General features: G+C 45.1%; 1 protein-coding gene across 4 annotated transcripts in view; it reads right to left on the bottom strand.

Moving 5' to 3' along the window:
* CA12 (carbonic anhydrase 12) overlaps nucleotides 1–7,923 on the bottom strand; it is a 53,135-nt gene extending 45,212 nt beyond the window's left edge. For all 4 annotated transcript variants that reach the window (XM_080688098.1, XM_080688099.1, XM_080688100.1 and 1 more), the window contains exons 1-2: nucleotides 7,680–7,923; nucleotides 2,222–2,242 (exon numbers count right to left, since the gene is read on the bottom strand). In XM_080688098.1, coding sequence (XP_080544224.1) covers nucleotides 2,222–2,242; nucleotides 7,680–7,764 — 106 coding nt within the window. In that variant the 5' untranslated portion in view covers nucleotides 7,765–7,923. The remainder of the gene's footprint in view (nucleotides 1–2,221; nucleotides 2,243–7,679) is intronic.
* Nucleotides 7,924–24,236: the final 16,313 nt, after the last annotated feature.

Below are 24,236 nucleotides of genomic sequence, written 5' to 3'. Positions count from 1 at the left end.
CCCCACACATTGAACTTGCCCATGGAGCCCCGAGGCCCTGAGGCCCTGACCTGTCCATTCTTCCTTTGTGGGGCCTCTTGCCCTGCTCTTCCTTTCTCTCTGACTGCGTTCACCATAAACTGGATGTTAAGACACAGGATGGGATGTCTTCTACAAAGGCCAAACTCCTTCTTGCTTCCTGCTTATCCTTCCCTCTCACCCCCCCCCACCACCACCATGTTACTCTCCCTAAAATGCAGATCACTCCCTGCCGTGCACCTCCATCTATGGGACAAAGTCAGAACGGCCTGCCCTGCCCTTCTATGCCTCCCCTGTCTGTCTCAACCTATCTTTTTGAACTCAGAACCCATCACTCCTTTGTAACTCCTTCTCTACATGATTTCCCTCAAATACCACTTTGTTCTTTCTTGCCTCCACTCATGTGATGCCACCAGCATCTTGGCCAACAGCACCTCTGCCCTGTCACACTGAATCCTCCAATCCCCCAAGGCCCAGGTGAAAGCCCTCCTCCTCCAGGAAGCTTTCCTTGCCCACACAGCCCTAGCATTCTCATCCTTCTCTGAACCATCAGAGCACTGAACCATTTATTATCTCTTATTATTACCTATTATATTCTGCTTTGAATTGTGAGCTTTAAGTAATTCCCAGCTACAGATCACAGCCTACCCTTCTAGTTACCCACCCACTTAGCAACCGTGCTTTGCTCATAATAACTACATAAGGGGTGTTAGTAATGCTGGAGGCATCAATGCTAGAGCCACAGAAACCTTGGCCTGTAGGTAGCTGACCAATTAGTTTGATGACTTTTCTATGCCTCCTGGGCTAACAAAGGCTTTTACAAATTTAAGCCAGGTCTTTCTCTGGGTTCTGCTTCCACTACAGTAATCAACTTCCCTGCTTGTCACCACCCCTCCTGTGCCCACGAGGCCAGTTCTGCCTTCCCGCTTACCATAACAAGCTATGTTGCAAATCCCTTGTGACTCTGTCCTTAACAGGACGTAAAGGTAGTTCCCCCTTATCCATGGGGATACATTCCAAGACCCCCAGTAGATGCCTAAAACTACACATCATACCCAACCCTATATACTATACTATGTTTTTACCAGTACATATATACCTACGATACAGTTTAATTTATTAATTAGGCACAATAAGAAATTAACAATAAAAATAATAAAATGGAACAAGTATAATATGCCATATTAAAGGCTGTGTGTGTGTGGCCTTCCCCTCGTCACCCCCAGAACCAAGACAGCTACTAAGTGACTAACAGGCGGGGAGCATAGGCAGCGTGGATGTGCAGAACAAAAGCGATGATTCACGTCCTGGGCAAGACGGAGTGGGACGGCTCGCAATTTCATCACTCTACTCAGAACGGCGCATAATGTAACACCGATGAATTGCTTATTTCTGGAATTTTCCATTTAATATTTTCAGACTGTGGTTGACCTTGGGTAACTGAAACCACAGAAAGTGAAACTGCAGATAAGGGGGGGACTGTATTAACATTCCGCACTTGCCAGTGGACCCAGGTACTTGGCCTCCCATTCCCACTCCTGCTGATGACCGAGTCCCCATTCAGTGCAACACACCAGCTACGCTGATTTCAAGGTGCATACTTTGCAAGCCTGCCAGAAGTGGCCAATGTCGTTCTTGACTCAATCCCACAGAAACCGCATTGCACGACTGATGCCCCTCTCTCCCCATTTAAGACAAGCATCTCTTTTCACTAAGGGTGGACCATCTCCACTTCATCTATTGCTTGTTTACAAACAGGGCAAGAAGAAGTTAATTCTAGATATACTACAGCTTAGGTCTTGGGGCCTGAGCCAAACTTTCAGAAAAGAGCCCTTTATTCTTTGTTTATTGTGCGGTAAATGTCCTACAGAAGAGAAAGGCCCTCTCCTGCCCGGGCCCTTGCAGTGTGGAAGTACCCTGAGCATCTTCACCTGGGAGGTCTGGGAGAAATCCGTGCAGGAACCTGGAAGCCTTAACACTGACTCAAAGTTCAAGTACACAAAGCTTGCTCGTCTGCTAGAAGAAAGTGTAGCATGCAACCCCGGTGGAGCGATTCCTCAGAGAGGCCTTTGTGCCTTTTTAATAATATCAGAACTGCTCTCTCTACCCACCCCCCAAAAAAAATCTCCAGAGATCGTGACATTTCTGGCTTTCTCATTAAACACAGCCATCTCCTAAAAAAATATGTAAGATCTCCACTTACCAAAATAGGTCCAGTCGAACCCTGCAAAGAACAAAACAAAGCAAGTTAAGTACAATTGTGCTTGAACAAGTTAGAAAAATACACAGATTTCATTTTGAAATGGGTGAGACGGAAAAGCGGGTGGATGCCCAAAACTTCTTCAGTAAAAGCCTCCCCAGACATCTTAGAGAAGCCAAATTTTATTAGCTGAATGGGTAATAAGTTCATAAGGCTCAAAACCCAAAAGCTGCCGAAGGGTCTACAGCAAAAGCTCTTTCTCCTGCCAGATATCTCTGTTTCCATTGGAGATGGCCAGTTTCATCAGATGATGGAATCTTTTATGGTATGACTGCACACACTTATGTATTGTATTCTTTCCGCCCCCCCCCCCTTTTTTTTGTTAATCCTCACCCAAGGATATTTTTCCCATTGATTGTTAAAGACAGCAGAAGGGAGGCAAAGAGGAAGGGAGAGGGGAGGGAGTTAAGGGAGGGGAGAGGAAGGGAAGGGAGGAAAAAAAGGATGGAGGGAGGAAGGGAGAGAGAGAGAGAGAGAGAAACATCAATATGAGAGGCACGTTGATTGGTTGTCTCCCATATGCACCCTAACTGGGGCCGGGGATTGAACCCACAACTCAGGTACATGCCCTTGACCCAGAATCCAACCCATGACCCTTCGGTGCATAGGCTGGCACTCTAACCACTGAGCTCACTGGCCAGGGCTCCCCCCTTTTTTCAAACAAAGGCTGGCATGTTGGAAGCACTGTTTTGCATCTTGCTTTTCCCCTCCTTAACAACATATCCTGGAGAATAGTTCCCACCAGTACATAGAGAGGAAAACACTACTCTCAAAAGGAAAGTGTTTCTTTGGGGAAGCTGCCGCCCTCACACTGGTTAGATTCCAGGGGTGGGAGGAATGTGTAGGAAACATTCTGCCAGGAGTATAACGGAAGTCACCCGCCACTTCCCACTTCCCACCCCCCACATGTCAAAGCCCTTCATTCCTACATCAAAACACATGGTTTGAAAAGCTGTTGCAGACCTGTGCTGTCGTCACCCTGCCTGACACCTCCCTCTTTACCTCCCGAAGGAGGCCGAGACCCTGAATTAAGACACGGGGTGTCTCAGGGACACATCCAGTGAGGGGACTGTCCAGCTCCTAAGTCCCTGTCTCCTAGCTTCCCCCAGTGTCTCCGTGTTCTCGGCCCACCGGGGACAGCGGGAAGAGGAAGGCTCTCCCATCCCCTTTCTCTCTCGGGAACTGATTTGAGTAAAACTTAACTGGTCACTTATCATAACTAGGCACCTCCTACTCAAGCCAATGGTGGAATTTAAAAGCTAAAAGAGGACTTTGCTTTTATTTTTAAGCTGGTTTGAGCTCATGTTTTTGTTGTTGTTCTGTTTCATTTCTGTGCTTCAGTGCTTTTAATTATTTTAATTCTCAATATTAATTGGTAATCTTATCAAAATACACTTGTACATGTTTTATAGAGTCAGGTGGTTCTAACAAGGCTTTTTTTAAAAACAAAAACAAAAACAAAAAAAAACCTGTCCCCTGACACCCCTAGTCATTTTCCTGCTCCTTACGGCACCCCCTTTGAATACTCTTTAGTTAATTCTTTTGCATTATCTCCACATCGCTGTAAGCCATGCCCCTCTATTGCTCTTTCATGATTTGTTTAGCTTAGGCATTTACTGACACCCTACCCTAAGCTCCCATAAACTTAAGGAATCTTTGGTTCTTCTTCTCAATCTTTGGGGGCCGGGGGAAGACCAGACCAATCCAAGTAGCTGATGTAAACTATGGACCTTTTCCTCATAAAAGTATCTAAGCTTAGACACATATAAGTTCATGTACAATTAATTTCAGGAGGTCCACAGAACCCCTGGAACCTATTATGGACTCCACAGGCATCAACAGTGCCAAGGTTACCCGCCCCTGGATTAGCAATGGATGAAGACCGTCAGAACCACAGGCGAACGGGACTTTTACGCGGACCCCAAGCATACACCAGCTCTTCACTGAAACAGCAGTGAAAAGGGACAAAGGAAGCACTGCCTTCGAACTACTCTCCAGAAGACATCAAACCTCCTCCCCAAACGTTTTCCTTCAGCGTTTTGTTTCGGGGGTTCACTGTTAAAATACAATCACGGACTTCACACAGAGAGGCCAGATGGTTTCCGTTTAGCCAGGCAGAGAGCGCTCGGAGACCTGGGGTGTCGTCTGACAGGTCACGGGAGTTCCCCTCGCTGCTGCCCTGGAGACACAGGCCACCCCAGTGATCCTGGAGGCCACCAGCTGCTGCCTCAGGGCAGTCCTGCTCTGGCTGGAAGTTTTAGCTGCACTTTCCCCCAAATCGAATCATACCCCCAATATCCTACGTCTTCTGCTCTGTTCCCGAAAGCTCACTCAGCCGAGGTTTCTCCTATGATTGCAGCGCTCATCCTCAGATGAGGCATCAGCATGCTACGGTGGGAGCTCAGGGATGGAGGATGCAGAGTGGACATCCACGGCTGCCACAGGACCACCTAAGGTCGGGCAGCCCTGGATGTCCTTGAAAAGCAGCAACATCCAGAGCACCCTTCGCTGCCCTCCTCTCTCTGCCCAAGCCTGGTTGGTCCTCAACACTCAGTGCTTTGTGTGTAAGTGGCAGCGTCTGGAGGGGCTCGGGAGCAGGGGGCTGGGGGATTAATCGCCATAAAATGGAAGCGAGGGTGATCTGAGTTGGGGGTTCACCGGTGAAAGTCAGGCCCCAGCCTGGTTCACCGTCAGCTCAGAACTGGCCTCAGGCAGACTTCATAAGGAAGTGTGTGTTTGCTTTTTGTGGACATGGCGCCTCCTGATTCCCCACCTTCAGCTTTAGGGACAGGCGTCTTACTTAGCAGGACTAAACTGACCCTGCAAGACAGGTCAGGCCAAGGCTGCTGCCGCTGCCCCTTCGCAGCCCTTCTGGGAGGGGAACTATTCCTTCCCAGGAAGGTCAGCCTCGGGAGGCCCAGCGTATGCCTGTTAGAACCTGCAGCCCAGTGTGTCCGAGGCAGGGAGAATGCCCTGGGTGCTCTCCAAGGAAGTGATATTTACAAAGATCCAGGTCAGGGGTTCTGGGCTTTGCCCGCTTCCTGTCCTGGGTGCTAGAACCTTCCCTGAGTTCTTGAGACTGCCCAGCTCTCCACACCAGGTTCAGACAGAGCAGGTGCTAAGAATTCACTGCAGTGTTCCCCCACAGCAGCTAAGAACCCAACGTTTTCTCCACAAAACCTTCCTCTCTCTCTCTCTCTCTCTCTCTCTCTCTCTCTCTCTCTCTCTCTCTCTTTCCTTTGTCCCCCGCCCCTTTCCATTCTCCAAATTAGGGTGGTGTAAAAACTCCACTTTCACCCCACACTGAGGAACCCACCTGCCTACTCCTGGGCCTTAAGAACACAGTTTTTATTTTATTATTCCTCATGAGATTCTGGGCGTCTTAACTGCCTTGGGGACAAGGTCAAAGCAAAAATCACTGAAGACACCCGACTTCACCTTATTTTGCTCCTTCCCAACCTCAGACAGTTTTCTTCACACATTCACCAGGGCCAACTGCTGGAAATCTAAATGCTCCGGGCAGAGGGCAGGCCACACTTTGACCCCAATACCCAGCTTAACCCCCCTTCAACCTCAACCTTGGGTTAATACTGACATTCTACACCTCAGTGATTTTTGCTTTGACCTTGTCCCCAAGGCAGTTAAGACGCCCAGAATCTCATGAGGAATAATAAAATAAAAACTGTGTTCTTAAAGCCCAGGGGTAGGCAGGTGGGCTCCTCAGTGTGGGGTGAAAGTGGAGTTTTTACACGACCCTAATTTGGAGAATGGAGAGGGGAGAAGGGGGGACAAAGGAGGGAGAGAGAGGGAGAGGGAGAGAGAGGGAGGAAAGCAAGGAGGGCAGGGGGGGAGGGAGAGGGAAATCAGGCAGAGAGAGAACAAGCCGGGGGAGCTGCCCCCAGAGTGTGGGGAGTAACTGGCTTTCAGGAATGCCAGCCAATGAATGGCTGCTTCTCTCTCTTGCCTTAGAACAGCTTGGAACTAAAAGGGAGACTTTTAGTGAAACTTCAGGTCTCAGTGCAGCTTTCTCCAGAGGGGGATACATGTCAAAGTTCGCAGTTTTAAAAATTAATTTCAACTTTTACATAGCGCCTTTCTCTCACCGACCTTCTATTTCTCCCTGGGGGTGGGGGTGGGGATAATATTAAGCATATCATGCCAGCCAGTGGACTGGAGTTGAATTCAGAGTAATGGCAAAGCTGCTGCTAGCCCAGCTCCCCACTGTCCCGTGCCCTGCACGCCCTACCCACCCCCACCCCAGGTCGCAATGACCTCCAAGAAGGAAGGGGGCTCCCAGTTTCACATGCTGAACAGGACCGATTCCCCACCACCTAGCCAGGGAGTATACATTTTCAGCCATTATGGTCACTTTGGGTCATTCTGTAAATATTTCAACCTAATGGGTTCAGGATTACAGCACCCACACATGTTTTCACAACTTGAGGCAAACTGTCAAGGGTGGGAGCCACCATCAGTTACCGGGGAGTTTCCACAAAAGTCACCATTTACTCTCTCAGAACAGCATTCGCCCAGCTGTTGGGGAGGCAGGCAAAAGCCTGGCATCCTCCTCCACGTGTTACAAAGGATTGACTAACCTGACCTTAGCTACTCGCCGCAATTCATTGCACAGACCTGAGTCTACAGTCAGGTCCACCCACCGCCTCCTGCCACCTCACTCCGCACCCTCAGCTCCAGCCTCAGGGTCAAGGGCCCTAATTACACTCAGAAATAAGGTGTGTATGCTCATCTTAGTGCGCGCGCGCGCGCACACACACACACACACACACACACACACACACACACACAAAACACACACCACACACACGCGCGCGCGCGCGCACGCACTTAGGGTAGTAGAGCCCTCCTGGAGAAAAACAATCATTAAGGATGGGATGCATCATCCCTTTGACTTGCAGGTAAAACCCCATGGTGAAGAGTCCTCCTGAGTAAAGCACCCACCTCGGGTAGGAGGCTTCTGCCCTGGAGCCACTGCATACCCTTCCCCGCCGAGACCCTGCTCAGGATGCCACAGTCCCCTTCCCATCGCGCGTCAATTGGAGCGCAGCATTTTAAATCCCGGTTCCCCGGCCCCAGCGAGCAAGTTCCCAAGCAACCTCTCCGGAGCTGCAGGTGCTCGGAGAACACAGACATATTTCAATAGGAAGACAGTGCGTTTCCCCCGCCACACATCGTGCATTCCAAAGGAAACAGGAGCATCCCTCCTAACAATGTGCAATTTGATACTAGGCATGTCCTTCCCTGCTCCCCCTCCCTGCACCCCCGCAGGGATCCCCTCCCCCTCAATGATTTTACTTTATCATTAAAAAGCCCCGCAGGAAATCCCTCAGTCCAGGTGTGGCTGAGTGCTCCAGAACTGTTAGGAAAGAGGCAGAAACTTTACCGTTGAGTGGGGCTGTGCTGGAAAGCTGTTCCTTTAAGATCAAGAGCAGGAGGACGGCCACCGCGCGCAGGCTGCTGTGGGGCATCTTCGGTGGCTCCTGGGGGGCAGGCGCGGACTGCCCTGGGCTCGGCTCCTTCTCAATCTGGTCACCCGGCTGGGACCAGGGAGCGCGCGCAGGGACCGCCACACCGGGCACCGGGACCACGTGCCCGCAGCGCAGGCGCAGGCTCGGCCAGCACTTCTGTTCTTTGCGCTCCTAGCTCCCTGCGGGTTGCTTTTATGGAGCAGCTCCGTGATGTCATCGTGCGGAGGGGAAGGACGCCCTGCCTACAGGAGGTCTGGCGCCCAGTTCCCAGGTGAGCTGTCGCCCTGACTTCAGCCACACTCTGTGGGGCAGTGGCCCGGGCGCTCCTCCTGAACGCGGCTGACCTGGGAACCCAGTTTTCCGTGGGAGCAGCGGGTAGGCGTGGTTGAAATCAGCCCCATGGGGAAGAGTGTGTCGAGGGACTCACTCCAGTGGCCCTGGCCGCCCACTGCCCTTAATGAGAAGCCCTCTGAGTACCATGGCATTGGACAAGATCCTCCTTCAGGGCCCCAGCCTGGACTGGGCACACGTTAGGGACTAGACAAGATAGCAGAGGGGTTGCATGCAAATTCAGAATTTCTGTGGACTGGATAGTGCATCCTGATAAGGTCGTACCTTTGAAATGTAGATGCAAAGAAATTAATTAAGACTAGGTATGCCCAGCTGGAGAGGTTCAGTTGGTTGAGTCAACCCTGTGCACCAAGATTGCTGGTTGGATTCCTGGTCAGGGCACATACCTGGGTTGTGGGTTCCATCCCCCCATCAGGGCATGTATGGAAAGCAATCTCTCTCTCTCTCTCTCTCTCTTTCTCTCTCTCTCTCTTCCCCCCCCCCTCTCCCTCTTTCCCTCTTTCCCTCCTTCTCCTTCCCTTCCCCTCTCCAAGCATGTCCTCTGATGAAGTTTTAAGATAAAATAAGACTAGGTAAATAGCACAGTGGGTACAAGTGAACAGCTTGACCAAGCAATTAGATTTCCCTCTAGTATCAGGTAAGTAAACAAGGTTCAAGGTTCATGCTGGTTCATAATACCCATTCATTCTCTAGGAAGTGGACGGGTCCCTTCTCTGGGTAGCAGTGGAGGAAAGGGATTTCCGTCGTTTATTGAGCACCTAGTATGTGTCAAGCACTGCACTAGGTCTAAATCAAGTGTCTGAGTTCTGTTTCCAGTGCATATATTATCATCGCCTGTTGCCCATTTCTGCCCACTTTTCTCACATATCTGTATTCATTTAAATGTGTATACATACATCTAGTCATACACATGTGGTTCTGATCCCCTTTGTATGTAGTCCATGCTCAGTTGTTAAGTCAAAGGCCTAATTCATCTGTTACCCCAATTCTCCCCAGATCTGCCTGCTGCAGTTACTGTGACTTGCTGTTCTCACCGCCCCTGTCACTAGTGTTTTGGCTTCCCTGAGCCCTCCGAGTGTCTCTGCACTGCTCCCGATGCTGGGCTCCATTTCCCTCCCGCTCTGTGACCGGGCCCGTTCTCTTGGCTCTCTGCTGCCCACCCAAGCCCTGGTACATGACCTCTGGTTTTGTGACCTGGTCCATCATACCCTCTTCTCTTTCTTGGCCACAGTGGCCTGACCAGCCCTTACCTCCCTCAGGTCTGTGCTGACCCTCAGCCTAGGTGGACTCTCGAACTGGCCTCAGCGACCAGCGAGACCTCTTGTCTGTGCTTGTTTTGGGGGGATAGAGAAAATTCTCTGCTGAGGGCCACCAGGAAGCACACGCCACCCACATTTCAAGGGGTGCAATTGTTCTGTCCCTATCAGTTCAGCTATTGTTTGGGTTCATAAAGAGCTCTGAAGTCTTGTTAAGGAAGTAGTTATAATGACAATCTTGTTACAAGCACTTCCAGACCACAGTAGGCTTAGGGATGACCTTTGAAAGAGAGTGAGCTCCTAAGTGGTGAGTGGTAAGTGAGCATTTCACTTGTGTTTCTTAAGACATTCATGTCTCCGGTCTGTCACCCAGGGCTTCAGGAGATGAATGTACTAGTGGAACACAGTTAGGGGAGACACTGCAGTTCAGAGATGCACATACTGAGCTCATGGAGGTGAAGTCACTCGGCCCACATCTCAAGACTAATTAATGGTAAGCAGGCCATGCACATGCATTTTGCAATTCCCACTCCAGGTGTTTTCCCATTATGTCTGACTAAACATTAAGTTCAATTTCTCCTGAAACATGCCCCTCTAAGGTAAGTGTTCTCCAGGGATCCCTAGAGATGGAGAGGTTTTTTAAAAGTGGGCCGGATTCAGTGGAACAGTGAGGCAAAATTGTGAACTGGGTTTGATGGAAAGACAGTGATGGGATGTTTACTGCATGTTTAGATCAGAGACCTGGTTAATGAGGAAGAATGGGTAGCAATTAAATGAGAATTGAGACTATAAACTGAGACCCATTGCCCTAATTGTTTTTGGGTAATTTTTTTTTTAATCTTAGGGAAGCAAAGGGGAAAAGCAAACAGAAATGTATGGAATGGCCAAACTTCTAAAGTATTGAAGCTGAATGTCAAGGCCACTCCATTTCCCCCTCAAACAGGCCCCAAAGCTAATCAGCTTAAGTTCCCAACTGTGGGAACTTTTCCTGCCAGAGGCTTCATCTGAGGCTTGTGTGGCTGAACATGTACCAACTTGCTTTGCCGTCATCAGATGGGACTGTTGTCAGTCAATAAATAACCACTACTCAGTGGGTTAGGGTGGAAGGCAGACCTTCAGCTCAAAATGAAGCCATTGGCCACCAAATGACACACCCATTCAGAAGGCTCCAGGGAACAGACCTCTTTGAAATGTCACCATCCGCCTGGCAGGTGTGGCTCAGTGGCTGAGTATCAACCTATGAAACAGGTCATGGTTCGATTCCCAGTCAGGGCACATCCCCAGGTTGGGGACTCAATCCCCAGTAGGGGTATTCAGGAGGCAGCTGATAAATGATTCTCTCTCATCCTTGATGTTTCTATCTCTGTCTCCCTCTCCCTCTCTGAAATCAATTTAAAAATATTAAAAAAATAAAATGTCTGATTGGAAGAATTAATATTGTTAAAATGATCATACTACCCAAAGCAGTCCATAGACTCAGTGAATTTTCTATCAAAATTCCAATGACATTTTTACAGAAATAGAACAAATAATCCTAAAATTTATATGGAGCCACTAAAGATTCTGAACTGCCAAAGCAATCTTGAGAATGAAAAACAAAGCCAGGGATATTACACTCCTTGATTTAAAACTGTATTACAAAGCTATCTTAATCAAAACAGTATTGTATTGGCATCAAAACAGACACATCGATCAATGGAACAGGATGGAGATCACAGTAATAAACCCATTCATATATAGTTAATTTATGACAAAGAAGGCAAGAATATACAATGAGGGAAAGGATAGTCTCTTTAATAAATGGTGTTGGGAAAACTAGACAGCCACATGCAAAAGAATGAAACTAGACTACTATTTTATAGCATAGGGACCCTAGTTGGAGAAACCCTCTTGCACAGTTGGTGGGAATATAAATTGGTGCAACCACTATGGACAACAGTATGGAGGTTCCTTAAAAAGTTAAAAATAGAGCTATCACCCTGGCCGATATGTTCAGGGTTAGAGCGTTGGCTTGCACACTGCAGGATCTTGGGTTCAATTCAGTCAAGGGCACGTACCTCAGTTGCAGGCTCGATCCCCAACCCTGGTCGGTTAGGGTGCATGCAGGAGGCAACCAATTGATGTGTCTCTCTCACATTGATGTTTCTCTCTCTGTGTCTCTCCCCCTCCCACTCTCTCTAAAAATCAATGGGAAAATATTCTTGGGTGAGGATTAACAACAACAAAAATTAAAAGCAATGGAAAAATATCATCTGGTGAGGATTAACAAAAAAATAAAATAAAATAGAACTACCATATGATCCAGCAATTTCACTAGTAGATATGTATCCAAAGGAAACAAAAAACATAAATTCAAAAGCTATATGCACCCCTAGATTAGCATTATTTATAATAACCAAGGTATGGAAACAACCTAAGTGTCCATCAATAGATATATGGATAAAGAAGATGTGGTACAGCCAAAACCGGTTTGGCTCAGTGGATAGAGCGTCGGCCTGCGGACTGAAGGGTCCCGGGTTCGATTCCGGTCAAGGGCATGTACCTTGGTTGCGGGCACGTCCCCAGTGGGGGGTGTGCAGGAGGCAGCTGATGGATGTTTCTCTCTCATCCATGTTTCTAACTCTATCCCTCTCTCTTCCTCTCTGTAAAATATCAATAAAATATATTTCAAAAAAAAAAAAAGAAGAAGATGTGGTACCATATATACAATGGCATACTACTTAGCCATAAAAAGAATGAAATTTATGACAGCATGGATGGGCCTTGAGGAAATCATGCTAAGTAAAATAAGTCAGAGAAGGATAAATACCATATGATTTCACTTCTATGTAGAATACAAAAACCAAAACTCATAGATACAGAAAACAGAATAGTGGTTACTAGAGTAGAGGGGTACAGGAGTGGGTGAAATGGGTGAAGGGAGTCAAAGGGTACAAACTTCCAATTACAAAATAAGTCATGGGGGTGTAATGTATAGCACAGTGACTATAGTCAATAATATTTTAGCCCATTCTTGAAAGTTGCCAAGAGAGTAAATCCTGAAAGTTCTCATCATAAGAAGGGTTGGGGGGGAAAGAGGATGTACCTTTGTATGGTGACAGATGGTAACTAGACTTATTGTGGTGATCAATGTATGGTATATGCAAATATTGAATCATTATGTTGTATACCTAAAATTAATATGTTATATGTCAATTATACCTCAAGTTAAAAAAAATGCCCCCATCTGAATCGACATGAGGGTGAGGCTGATGAGTCAAAGGGCAAAGGAGTGTGGAGGACAGGAATGTGGGGTTTAGTGTCAGACGGTCTGGGCTGAAGTTCCTGCCCCACCACTTACTAGATGGCCGTGACAGTGGCGCAGCCTCTGAACCTCAGTTCACTATCCCTACAGGTTGTACGAATAAAGTGCTAAGCACGGTGTCAGGCAAACAGTAGGTACTCAATAAATGTCAGTTCTTCTCCCACCAATCCTTTCTTTATCCCCCTACATGGGTGCATTTCCATTTGAGTGACTATTTGAAGAGTTAATTCTTACCTGAAGAAATAAAAGTCTCTGTTCTCTAACCCTTCTGCCTGAAAGGTCAACGATTAGGGCAAATACTGCCAAATGGCACCAGCTTTGAGGGAGAAGGGCCTAGTGTTAGCTGTGCACTTCACAGGTTTTATGGAGTCACAGAATCTAATTCTTACACCAATGTTCTCCCTCTCTGCCCCAGGACAGAATGGGTCCCTCCTGGTTCTACATCAACCTTGTATTACACTTATTACAATTGTAATTACATAGTTATAATGAGATTTTTTTTAAAAGATGTTTTTATTGATTTTAGAGATGAAGGGAGTGGGAGGGAAACATTAATGAGAGGAAAACATCAACATCGGTTGGCTGCCTCCTGCATGCCCCCTGCTGGCGATCAAGCCTGCAACCCAGGCATGTTCCCTGATGGGGAATCAAACCAGCAACTTCTTGGTGCATGGGTCAACATTCAGCCACTGAGCCATACCAGCTGGGCATGAGATTATTTGTTTTAAGTTGGCACATTTGCTCAGAACAAGGACTATGCCTAGCACAGTGTCTGACACATAGAGGGTGAATGAACAGAGGAATTTCCAATCGCCTTATCTTATTCCAGTTACATATCAATTCTGTTAGTGACCCAGGGGCCAGGATTACAGCCTGCCCTTTACAGATGAGGAATCTGAGGCTTGGAGAAGTTAAATCCTTTCCATACACGAGTTCAAGAGGCTTTTGAGTGGTAGAGACTAAATTGTCAGCCAGATGACTGTCTCCAAGGCCCAGGCAGGCTCTTTCCACAGGCATCCTAATACATGCGTCAAATGGGGCCAGTTTCTTTCTGAATTCCTCTGAGATGTGGATTCTCCAGTTTTCTAGATGCTGTGATCAGTTACCTGTTGACCAGGAGCACAATGTGGTGACTGCCTAACGCCCAGCACGGGTCATGGCTGTGTCCTCCTCCCCAAGCCCCGTTACCGAGGAGCCCTGCACTCTGATCCAGGCACAGAGCAGCCAAAATGTAATAGGAGGAACCTGAGCCCACAGAGTTTTGATTAAACACAGTAAAGAAGACAGAGAATATGAGCCCAACCTCATAGTTCCGTGTTATATTAATGAAGTCTGCTTGAGGGTGTGGGGGGAAGCACAGAGTGAGAGCTGGAGGGACAGCGCGGAGAGGGGAGGTGAAGAGGGAGAAGAAAGGAAAAGGCCAAGGGGTTCTTCTAACTGGGCAGTGGCTGAGGGACTCTCTAGGCCAGGACTTGAATGGACCCACTGATCTCAGTACAAATGTCCAGGTCTTTGAAAATAGTCAGTTTTGTAGCTTTCCTCGCAGCTACTTCTGCAGCTGTGGCTTGGAGTCATAACCTCTGTGTGAACCCTCGCTGCCCTGCTCAGTTTCAGGCAGATCAGTTGAAGGGCAATGTGACCTGCAGGAAAAAAGCCAGACTCGTGGCTGTGCCAGGAGCCAGCTCTGGGTCCTTAGCAAACCTCTTGCCCAGTATGCCTCCGTTTTCTGACCCATTAAATTGAAACAAGAATGTCTAACCTCACACAGGGTGTGGGTGTGGCAGAGACCATAGACGTGTACCTTATAAAACAAAATAAAAGCAGTTGACATACACAAGATACTCCTAAGAGTGGGCTTGAAACAAAAGGAAAGGCGTTACTTTGATCTCAGGATTGGTTTACTAATCTAAGAAAATGAAAACTGGATTCCAACAAGGGACTCGAAGTTTTCACCCAGCCCCTGACACCACGTACCACGGTTACTGGTGATTCTGGTCCAATTACTTGTCCACCGAATCCTTTAGCTGCTGCTTCTGTTGAGTGGGGAATAATGGCTCGTCGTCCGGACTTTTATAAAGCACTCTGTGTGATAAATAAAAAATTACAATAATTCAAAATTCTACACACAGGGAAAGTTATCATTTTAAATGAAAATAAACCTTGTCAAATATGTTTTACCTTTTTTGGGTAAATTATTCTGAAAACCATAGTTAGCTGACACTGAAACTACTTAAGAGATATCATTGGAATAGAATACCTTATGGTTTCTCACAACCTTCTTCCCTTTCATACTTGCTGGATCCACTCTTCTCTAGGGGGGTTTGGTCCAGATCCTGTTCTTCTTGTTCTTAGTCTGAAGCACTGTCATCACTCACCCGTTTTTTAAAACAAAGTACAGTTACAGTCGCAGAACACAGTCTAGCAAGCTCATAGGTGCCAACCTAAAGCGAATAGTCTTAATATCAATTCTGATAACTTCCACCCAGAGTTAGGGAGAAAAGAGGTATAGGGCAGGAGATTTGGCAGCACATGAACCTGGTTTTGAAACTCATCTCTACCATGCATTACCTGTGTGACCTTGAGAAAGTCATGTAATCTCTATGAGTCTCAATTTTCTACTTTTTCAGAAGATGAGGGCCATAGAATACGTATAGCCCAAAGAGCAATAGGGAGGAATAAACTAGGCAGGTAAAGAACTTAGCACAGTGGCACATAATTAGCACTATAGAAGAGGTAGTTCTCTGCTGTAGAAAGCTCTTGACTGGGTGAAGGGGGACTATTTCACCCCATAGTTTCTCGTTTGGGTAACCCCACCAAAACCCATGAACCCTAAGAGAAGAATGAATGAAGATTTCCAGGTATCTCTTCCTCCCATAATTCTACACATTGGTCTCTGAAAGAACATAGCTTTTGTCATAACAAACCAATCTTCCTACCGAAGCAATGACGCCTTCTAAACAAGTAGACTCAGAACAACTTGGCCACAGGAAATGCTTGATCACTGGAGTCTTGAAGCTGGGAAGTATTTCTGAGCTCAGAGATGCACATATTATTGGAATATGCTGGTAATTTCCTTTTGCTTGGATTCTCTAGTTCTCTACAATTGCAGAGATCAGCTTATACAATCTGTAAGCTGATCCCTCATTTCAGTTCCTTACAAAGAAAACTGATCTCATTTGCATCCATCGCTATTGGTTATAGAGTGCTGGGAGCACACAGTGTGGTTCTCCTGCTTCTCGCCCACTGGAGTTTGCACACTGAGCTGGGCCACCTTGTTTTGGCTCCGGTGCCTGACAAGGCCCATGCACTGTGCAGGCCTGACAAAGCCAGGTGCAGTTAACATTGCTGGCTTTGTGGTATGGACAGGTGAAGGCCAGGGAGCTTCCCAACAGACCATTCAAGTTGAGTTGCCTCTCTGGCCAGAGGCCATCCCTGGCAAGGATCCAGCTTCTTCTCAATCTCTGAGAAAGGGCTGAGGTATATCCCATGACCAGCAGAACAGGTAGGCAGCCAAGGATTCATAGAGTCCTATGACCCAAGACAACAAACAGCCAGAGAACTAGAGAGACTTCCAGAGGAGAGAACCTGCATGGCGAGCCCACTGAGCCAAGCAAGGATATCTCACCTACGGAGCTAATTTCTTTATGCCCACTCTGCTCCTTATCCTTAAAATAAGAGTTTGGGCTCACTTTTTTTTTTTTTTTTTTTTTTTGGTATAGCAATTGTGGAGATTTATTGAAGAACAAGTACAGACTCCCAGGTGGGGAGGGGGAAAGGGTCCCCAGGGCTCACTTTTTATTGGAACTAGTTATAACTAGACTATTTATGTTTTCTGAGACACTATCTTTCTAGTGACTTCCTACTGCCCTAGGTCCGTGGTCGGCAAACTGCAGTTCATGAGCCACATGCGGCTCTTTGGCCCCTTGAGTGTGGCTCTTCCACAAAATACCATGGCCTGGGCGAGTCTATTTTGAAGAAGTGGCGTTAGAAGAAGTTTAAGTTTAAAAAATTTGGCTCTCAAAAGAAATTTCAATCGTTGTACTGTTGATATTTGGCTCTGTTGACTAATGAGTTTGCCGACCACTGCCCTAGGTAATCCCTCTGCCAGATCTGAGTTCATTCCTTAGGTTCCCCAGAACAGCACTTACTCTAGAGAACCTGAAGACCACAGCCCATGGATTCCTCATGCTGAAGGACAGAGAAGGTTGAAGGAGGGTGGGTGTCAATGAAATAGAGAAGAGAACAAAAGCAGAGCCAGAGTGAGTGTGGGGAGGATGGCTGGCAGCTGCCTAGAACTGTGACAAGGAATGAAATGGATATCCAGCTCTGACGACTCCCCAAACGTTTCTCCTCACTGAGGGTCCCGGTTCTCAGCCATGGCTCTTGGGCTCTTTGAGGAGCTCTGAGGTCCAGAAACTTCTTTAGAGGGCCTATTGATGAAACACTAATCAGCATGAAAACTTAGAATGAAGACTCATTGTCATGCATGTGGCCACCTCTGCTCTGGCTGTGAACTTGAACCCATCTTAGTGGGCTCACTTCCCCCACGTGACCAGCACTATGTGTGCACCCACTTCCCCTTGTTCCCAAAGCCAAGCCAGTGACTTACTGGCAATCTACCCATTGTCATATTTATCTGAATGCATCACATTGAATCTTTATTGCTCTTCTAGGAGCTTCCTGACCTTCTTGAGGAAATCACTCATGAAACTTGACTCCCTGTTTTAAATCACTAGTCTTTCCAGGTTTTGTGACTTTTTGAAACTTGTGTTAAGATGTTACCAATGTGAAAATTGTTAATACTGTGTAGAAATGTGGGAAGTGCTTATGGTCCCGTGTTAGTTTTCTTTTAAAGTAGTGTTCAAAATATGGTGTATTTACTCAATAGTAACCAGGTAAATATTTTTTGTTGACATGGACAAGAACAAGGATGGAATTTGCAAGAAGGAAGTTATTGTCAGGTAGGTTGGATTAGTGGATAATTTTTTCTTTTACAAAGTCCCTCTAAATAAGTTTGTGTATAAAAGTCACTTGGCTGAGATGTTTCCCTGTCCTAGCTCAACGTCGGAAGTTCTGTTCCCAGTCTTGGCCAGTCATGCTTTGTCCAGCATTAAACCTGCTATTGAATCTTCACAAAATCACTGTGCTGCTCTTGCCCCCAGTGGAAGATCAAGGAATTCTCTTTTACTTCCCTATACCTCCCCTTTTGTCTGGACAATGGCTGCAAGTCAGCTCTGTTCCTTTCTTCGCTTTTCTCTGCCCTCTTCCCCTTCCACTGACAGCTAATTCCATGAGACCAACTCTGAGAGGCTTACTCTTACTACCTCTGCATTGATTTCCTTCCTATGAACTGGGCCTGTGTTGACTTGTACTTTCTCTCAAATGGGGTAATGAGCTCAGGGATCCTTCTTATCACAGACGGGTCTGATGCCTCCATTAAAAACAAACAACTCTAGTTATAAGCATCAATATAGTTTATAATTATGGATTGTGGTGTCCTTCCTAAACAACTTGAAAGAGTTTCCCAAATTCTCACTGGAATAAGTGGCAGAGCCACTGTTAAAAACATGGAATGACTGGGGGGTTTGAGGCCTTTCCCCTTTCCTGTCCTCCAGGAGAAAGAGATTTGGAAGAGATAGCCCAAGTTGTGCCTCAGACCTGCAGAACCCTGGGCATCTAGAGACTCCATCCAAACCCTTGCACCAAGAGACTTGCCCAAGATTTACCATTTGTTCTCCCCAAAACCTTGCAGTAGTCACTGAACAGAGCCTGTCCTTGCTGCTTTAACTAGTGTCTGCTTTGTTTATATTTGACATGACCTGGAAGAGCTCTGCCAGTTTACTTTCCACTGGATGACCAAAAGAGTTCCTGTTTCCCTACAACCTTGCCAAAATTTGGCATTTGCCAACCTCCTAATATTTGCCAGCCTTGTGGGTAAAAAGAGATATCTTGCTATTGTTTTCCTTTTCACTTATCTAGCTCAGCCGGTGTTGCTCAGTGGTTGAGTGTTGACCTATGAACCAGGAGGTCACAGTTTGGTTCCTGGTCAGGGCACATGCATGGGTTGTGGATTTCATCCCCAGAGGGTATCCTGTGGGAGGCAGCTAATCAATGATTCTCTCCTTCTCTGAAATCAATAAAAATATATTAAAATTTTTTTCACTTATCTCATAACTAGTGGGATTGAGCAAAACTAGTGGATTTTCTTGCATGAATTGCATATTTATATTCTTTGCCCATTTTTCTATTGGGTTCTCTGTCTTTTTCTGGTTGATTTGTAGCACTTTCTTATATGTTCTGGGTAATAATCCCTTGCTGGTTTTAGAAGTCTCCAATGTTTTTCCTCAGTCCAGCACCTGTCAGTTAATTTTGAAAATGATATCTATCATTACTAAATTATCATTAATTTTTCATAGTTAAATCCATCAACTTTTTGACCTATGAGTATATTTGTTAGGTCTTGTTTTAAAAAAAATCCAATTCAATTTTAAGATCATACATATATTCTCCAATGTACCTTTCTATTTATTTGTCTTGAGGGATTACCTTTCACATTCATATATTTAGTGCATCTGAAGTTCACCTTTGTTGATGATGTTAGGTATCCAACTTAATTTTTCTCCATGTAGTGAGCTAGTTTTCCCTGCACTATCTCCTAAGCAGTCCAACCTCATCCCATTGATTTGTGGGGACTTCTTTTTAATACAGTGAGTACACTCACATCCAAATGCATCAACATACACATATACGATTCTGAGTACTTTCTGATCCTTGGTCAATGTGCATGTTTCTGCATCAGCACCATAGTGTTTTAATATGTAACACTGAAATAGAGTGGGGCAAGTCCTTCCTCTTTGCTCTTTTTTCAAAATTGGCATTACTGTATAAGGTTAAGGTGCAGCATAATGATTAGTACATAATTGTGAGATGATTACAATAAGTTTAGCTAACATCCCTTATCTCTTATAGATACCAAAAAAAGCAATATTATTTTCCTTGTGATGAAACTCTTAGGATCAACTCTCTTAACAGCTTTCATATATACCATATATCAGTGTTAGCTATAAGTCATGATGTTGTACATTACATCCCCAGTACTTATTTATCTTATAAGTGGACATTTGTACTTTCTGACCACCTTTATCTAATTCCCTCTCCCCCACCTCTTTTATATAAATTTCTGAAGACATCTTTTCATTCCATCAAAAAAAAGTTGTTAGGTGTGTATTGAAATTGCCTTGAATTTTTAGATTAACTTTGGGGAGACTAGATACCTTTACATGTTAAGGAGTCTTGTCCACCAATATGGCATATCTTTTGCCTATTCAACTAATATTATGTCTTATAATAATTTTATATTTTTCTCCAAAACTTTATTTTGAACTTCTTATTAATTTTTAAGTACTTTGTAGTTTTGTTGCTCTTGTGAAACATCTTATTTTCTATTATATTTTCTGATTGAATATTGCTGAAGTACAAGAATGCTATTTTTTTTGTAAGTGGATCTTATTCCTGACAGCCTTGTCAAGCATAAGTCATAGTTCTAAAGGTTTTTCTATTAATTCTGTGAGATGCTCTATGTATATAATCGGATCACCTGTAAATAATGTCAGTTTTGTCACTTCCTTTCAAATCCTTATACCTATTACTTCCTTTTTCTGTCTTATCACATTGGCCATGACCTCCAGTACTCTGTTGAGTAGGGCCATTCCTGTTTTTAGAGGAAATGTGAATCTATCTGCACCTGCTATCTCCTTCCCATCCCCAGGGGTGAAGCCTGCCCTAATGTAGCCAGAAGCTTCCTGCTGGTGTAGGAATGGTGATTCTGTTTTACTCTAACTCTTAGAGTGGAGTTAGAGTAAACTGTAATCTGTCCATGAAAATGTGGGGGAGAAAAGAGCCCAAGATAAAATTTTCCCTGACTCTGGCACCTTTCCTCTTCACCCTATAGACTGTAGTCACATACACCCAAACCCTTTGCTGGGACCAAACACTTTGCTGTTCCTCTAGAAGCTTCTCACAGTTATTACACTGGATACTCAGACCCACCAGCTGCCTTGTTTCTGGACACTCACAGGGCTGGGCTGTGTGAGACAGCCAGTAGCTTAAAATGGGTTGCCATTTTGTCAGGATCCAGAGGACAGAGTGACATTTCTAAAATAATTATAATCATAAGAATGCTTTAATCATAGACTCTTGGAGGCCCTCATTATAGCCTCTTTATTTTTATTTATTTTACTCCTTACCCGAGGATATATTTTTCTTTTGTTCTAGAAAGAGTGGAAGGGAGAGAGAGAAGGAGAGAGAAAGAAGCATCGATGTAAGAGAGAAGCATCAATCCATTGCCTCCTACATTTGCCCCAACCAGGGATTGAACCTGTGACCCTTCAGTGCAAAAGACAATGCTCCAACCAACTGAGCCACCTGGCTAGTGCATATAAACTCTTTAATAAGAACATTCAGGGTCTTGACAAGCTGACCTCACCTCCTTTTCCTTTAACTAAAACATAGCCCACAAATCTCCCTGGGTGATCTTCTCCAGCGCATGTAATGTACTTTAAACTTGACCTGTTTACCATACAGTTCCCTCTCCATAGTATTCTCTCACCTTTCTCCACACTGAGAGATTCTACTCGTTCTTCAAGGCTCAGCACAAACGTCATCATCCTTATGAGGTCCTCTTGAGTTCATCCCATTGAGCTTCCCCAAAGCTCCCCATAGCACTGGCCTGTCAGGTTAGCCTTAGAGTGTGTTGTTAATGATCTAACTGCCCCATTAGATAGCGACCTCTAGGAGAGCAGGAACTGTACTTCATTCGTCTCTATCTCTGCAGCAGTTCTTCACACAGCAAATGCTCAATAAGTGTTTATTTAATTAATTAAATGGTAGAGATCACAAATTATAGGAAAAGGAAGTAATGCTCTTGCCTAATCTTGGTTTCAGGAGGATCGAATGTGAACTTGCAGAGGTGTGGTTATCTTTAGTAATACTTGGCAACATGCAAATAGGAATGAAAACAGACACTGTAAACTCCTGGTCATTCTCTTTATGGTCTGATAAACCCTTAGAGTGCTATAATAAGAGGTATTCAACCTGTGCAATGCTGTGCAACTATTTAGAACAAAACGTACCTGCAAAGTCTAACATACAGGGGTAATGGTGGACGTTAGCATGTGGCCAGATATTCCTAGGTTTCTGCTCCTGGAAAATGTCCTAGTTGCATTAGGTGGGTTAGGTGGGTGTCCCTTGAAATGTACCTATTTAAGTGAAGATTATGAGACAAATAGAAATTTCTTTTGAAAATATTACCTTTGCTTTTTTAAATTTTATTTTTCAATTATACTTTACACTCAATTTTATTTTATATTTAATAGGAATTTCTAGTAAGTGGAATAGATTGTTTATGTTGTGGAAGAGACACACAAAAAAAATAAATGAAGAAACTAAAGTAAAATTAATACTAATGTTTATAGTCTCCCTTCTCATTGAATGACATACAGCAGTTTCTTCTGTATTTTTTCTTTTTGCATCCCTAGGCAATAGGTAAAGAAAGTATTGTTATCATTTTGGTGAAAGCAGAGATAAGGAAGCATTAAATTACTTCAGTAGATGGTTGTAGCAACAGCCCTTAATTTGTTCCTACCTCCCTGAATCCACATCCTTGAGTAATACCTTTCACAGTGGCTCCAGTCTTGGCCATGTGACTTTCTTTGACCAATGGAAAAGAGCAAATATGACATAAGCAGAAATTTGCAGCCTGCCCTCTCTCAGTGATCTTTGGTACCCTGAGACTACCATAGTGAGACAACCATCTGAAGCCAGATTAGTCTGCTAGAGAATGAGAGATCACATGGAGCAGAGACAAACCATCCCAGCTGAGTCCCCCTCAACCAACAGGTCAATCTCTAGGTATGTGAGTGAGGCCAGCCAACCCCACATGAGTCACATACAGACCCTCAGAGATCTGCCACACCAACCTAGATCAGAAGAACTGTCCAAATGACTCACAAAAAGCATGAGAAAAAATAAATGTTTGTTGTTTTAAGCCACTAAGTTTTGAGGTGGTTTGTGACACAGCAAAATCCCAAGAAAGCCTACTCAGGCTAGACCTAGATAGAGGTCCTAGTCAACAGGTTCATGTTCAATTGCTGCTACGCCTCGTCTAGTCAAAGGTGAGGTTGAGATATGCAAAACATAGAATATTGTTTTGTATCTTAAATGCGATTAAGCATCTTCTGGAATTCCTCAAGGGCAAAGACCAAGACTTGATTTTCCCAGCTGGCTTAGTAAATTGCTTTATTCATAAAGATGAGGGATATTACTTTTCTGTAAAGGAACAAAAGTTTAGTTCTCATGAGGATGGAAGGTAAAGCAACATGTGGTGTGTATAACTCTCAAAATGTATATAGGGCACAGATATTTTTAATTACAAAGAAAATTTTAGACTAACCATCTCTCTTAAGAGAGAAAACAGAGAGGAAGGAAAAGGCAGGGACCATGGCCCAGACCAGAGCCTTGCAGAGCTGCTGAGCTGAGCAACCTCATTGAGGCCCATGTAAGCAGTTTCCCCCCTAGAGCTGTTCAGTGTACAACTTACACAGCCATACCTGAGGCCCCTGCCCGGCACACAGCAAATGTTCAATGAATGGCAAGCAGGCGAGTGAGCGCATGTGCATGCATACACATCATGTTTGTGGCATTTAGCAGAGTTTTAACTGGAAAGAAAAAGAAACCAAACTGGAATGAGGATCCCTGTTTAGTGAGCTCCCAGAGCACACCACTTTGCTTTTGGTGTGACTAAGTGCGAAAATATCAAACAAAATGTGGAGATCAGATATAAATTCAAAGAAGAAATCAACATCATAGGATAAAAAATTAAATAAAAAATAAAAATTCATTTTGGTTCATGGTGACACCTAGTGGTATATCAAATCTGTGGGTCTTCCTGGGAATAGTTTATTTTGCACGTTAGGGTGGAGGGATCCTTGGGATAGTGGACCCCTGCCCCCTTCACAGATTAGGTAGTTAAGGTCTTCAGGCCTCACAAGGTCAGTGTGGGTGGAATGTTGTTCCAGAAGTTGGCCCTCCAGAGCACGTTCCAGTGCTGCTGTCACGGAGACCCTCCCGAATAAATGCCAGAGGTGGTAGGAAGCCCCCTTCCAAATCCAAGGTCACTCTTTGTCACTTAAGATAGCTGTTCTCAGCTGTCTGTGCCTTTCCACTGTGTCTTTCTCTTTTCCCATCTCCTTCCCTCAGTTCTTGTAATTGTCCTGTTTAAAAAAAAAAATTCTCTTCCCTTCTCCTTCTCCTTCTCCTCTGGCAAGACCTGATGGCTCCTCTTTCTTCTCACTCTTCCTCTCCATCCCTCCCTTCTCTTCTCTTCTACTTTTTTCTTTCCCCTCATTTATTCTCTCCCTCCTTTTTATTCTCCTCAGTGCTCACTGGTGCTCCCAAAGATGTCGGGAATCCCAGATCTGCACTGCCTAGTATGGTAACCACTAACCCAGGTGGCTATTCGAATTCAAATGAATTAAAACTAAATGGAAAAAATAGAAAGCCAA

This window comes from Plecotus auritus (genome assembly GCF_963455305.1).
Source record: "Plecotus auritus genome assembly, chromosome: 1".
Lineage (NCBI taxonomy): Eukaryota > Metazoa > Chordata > Mammalia > Chiroptera > Vespertilionidae > Plecotus > Plecotus auritus.
Note: the sequence above shows the minus strand (reverse complement) of the source record. Positions and strands in the feature narration are given on the sequence as shown.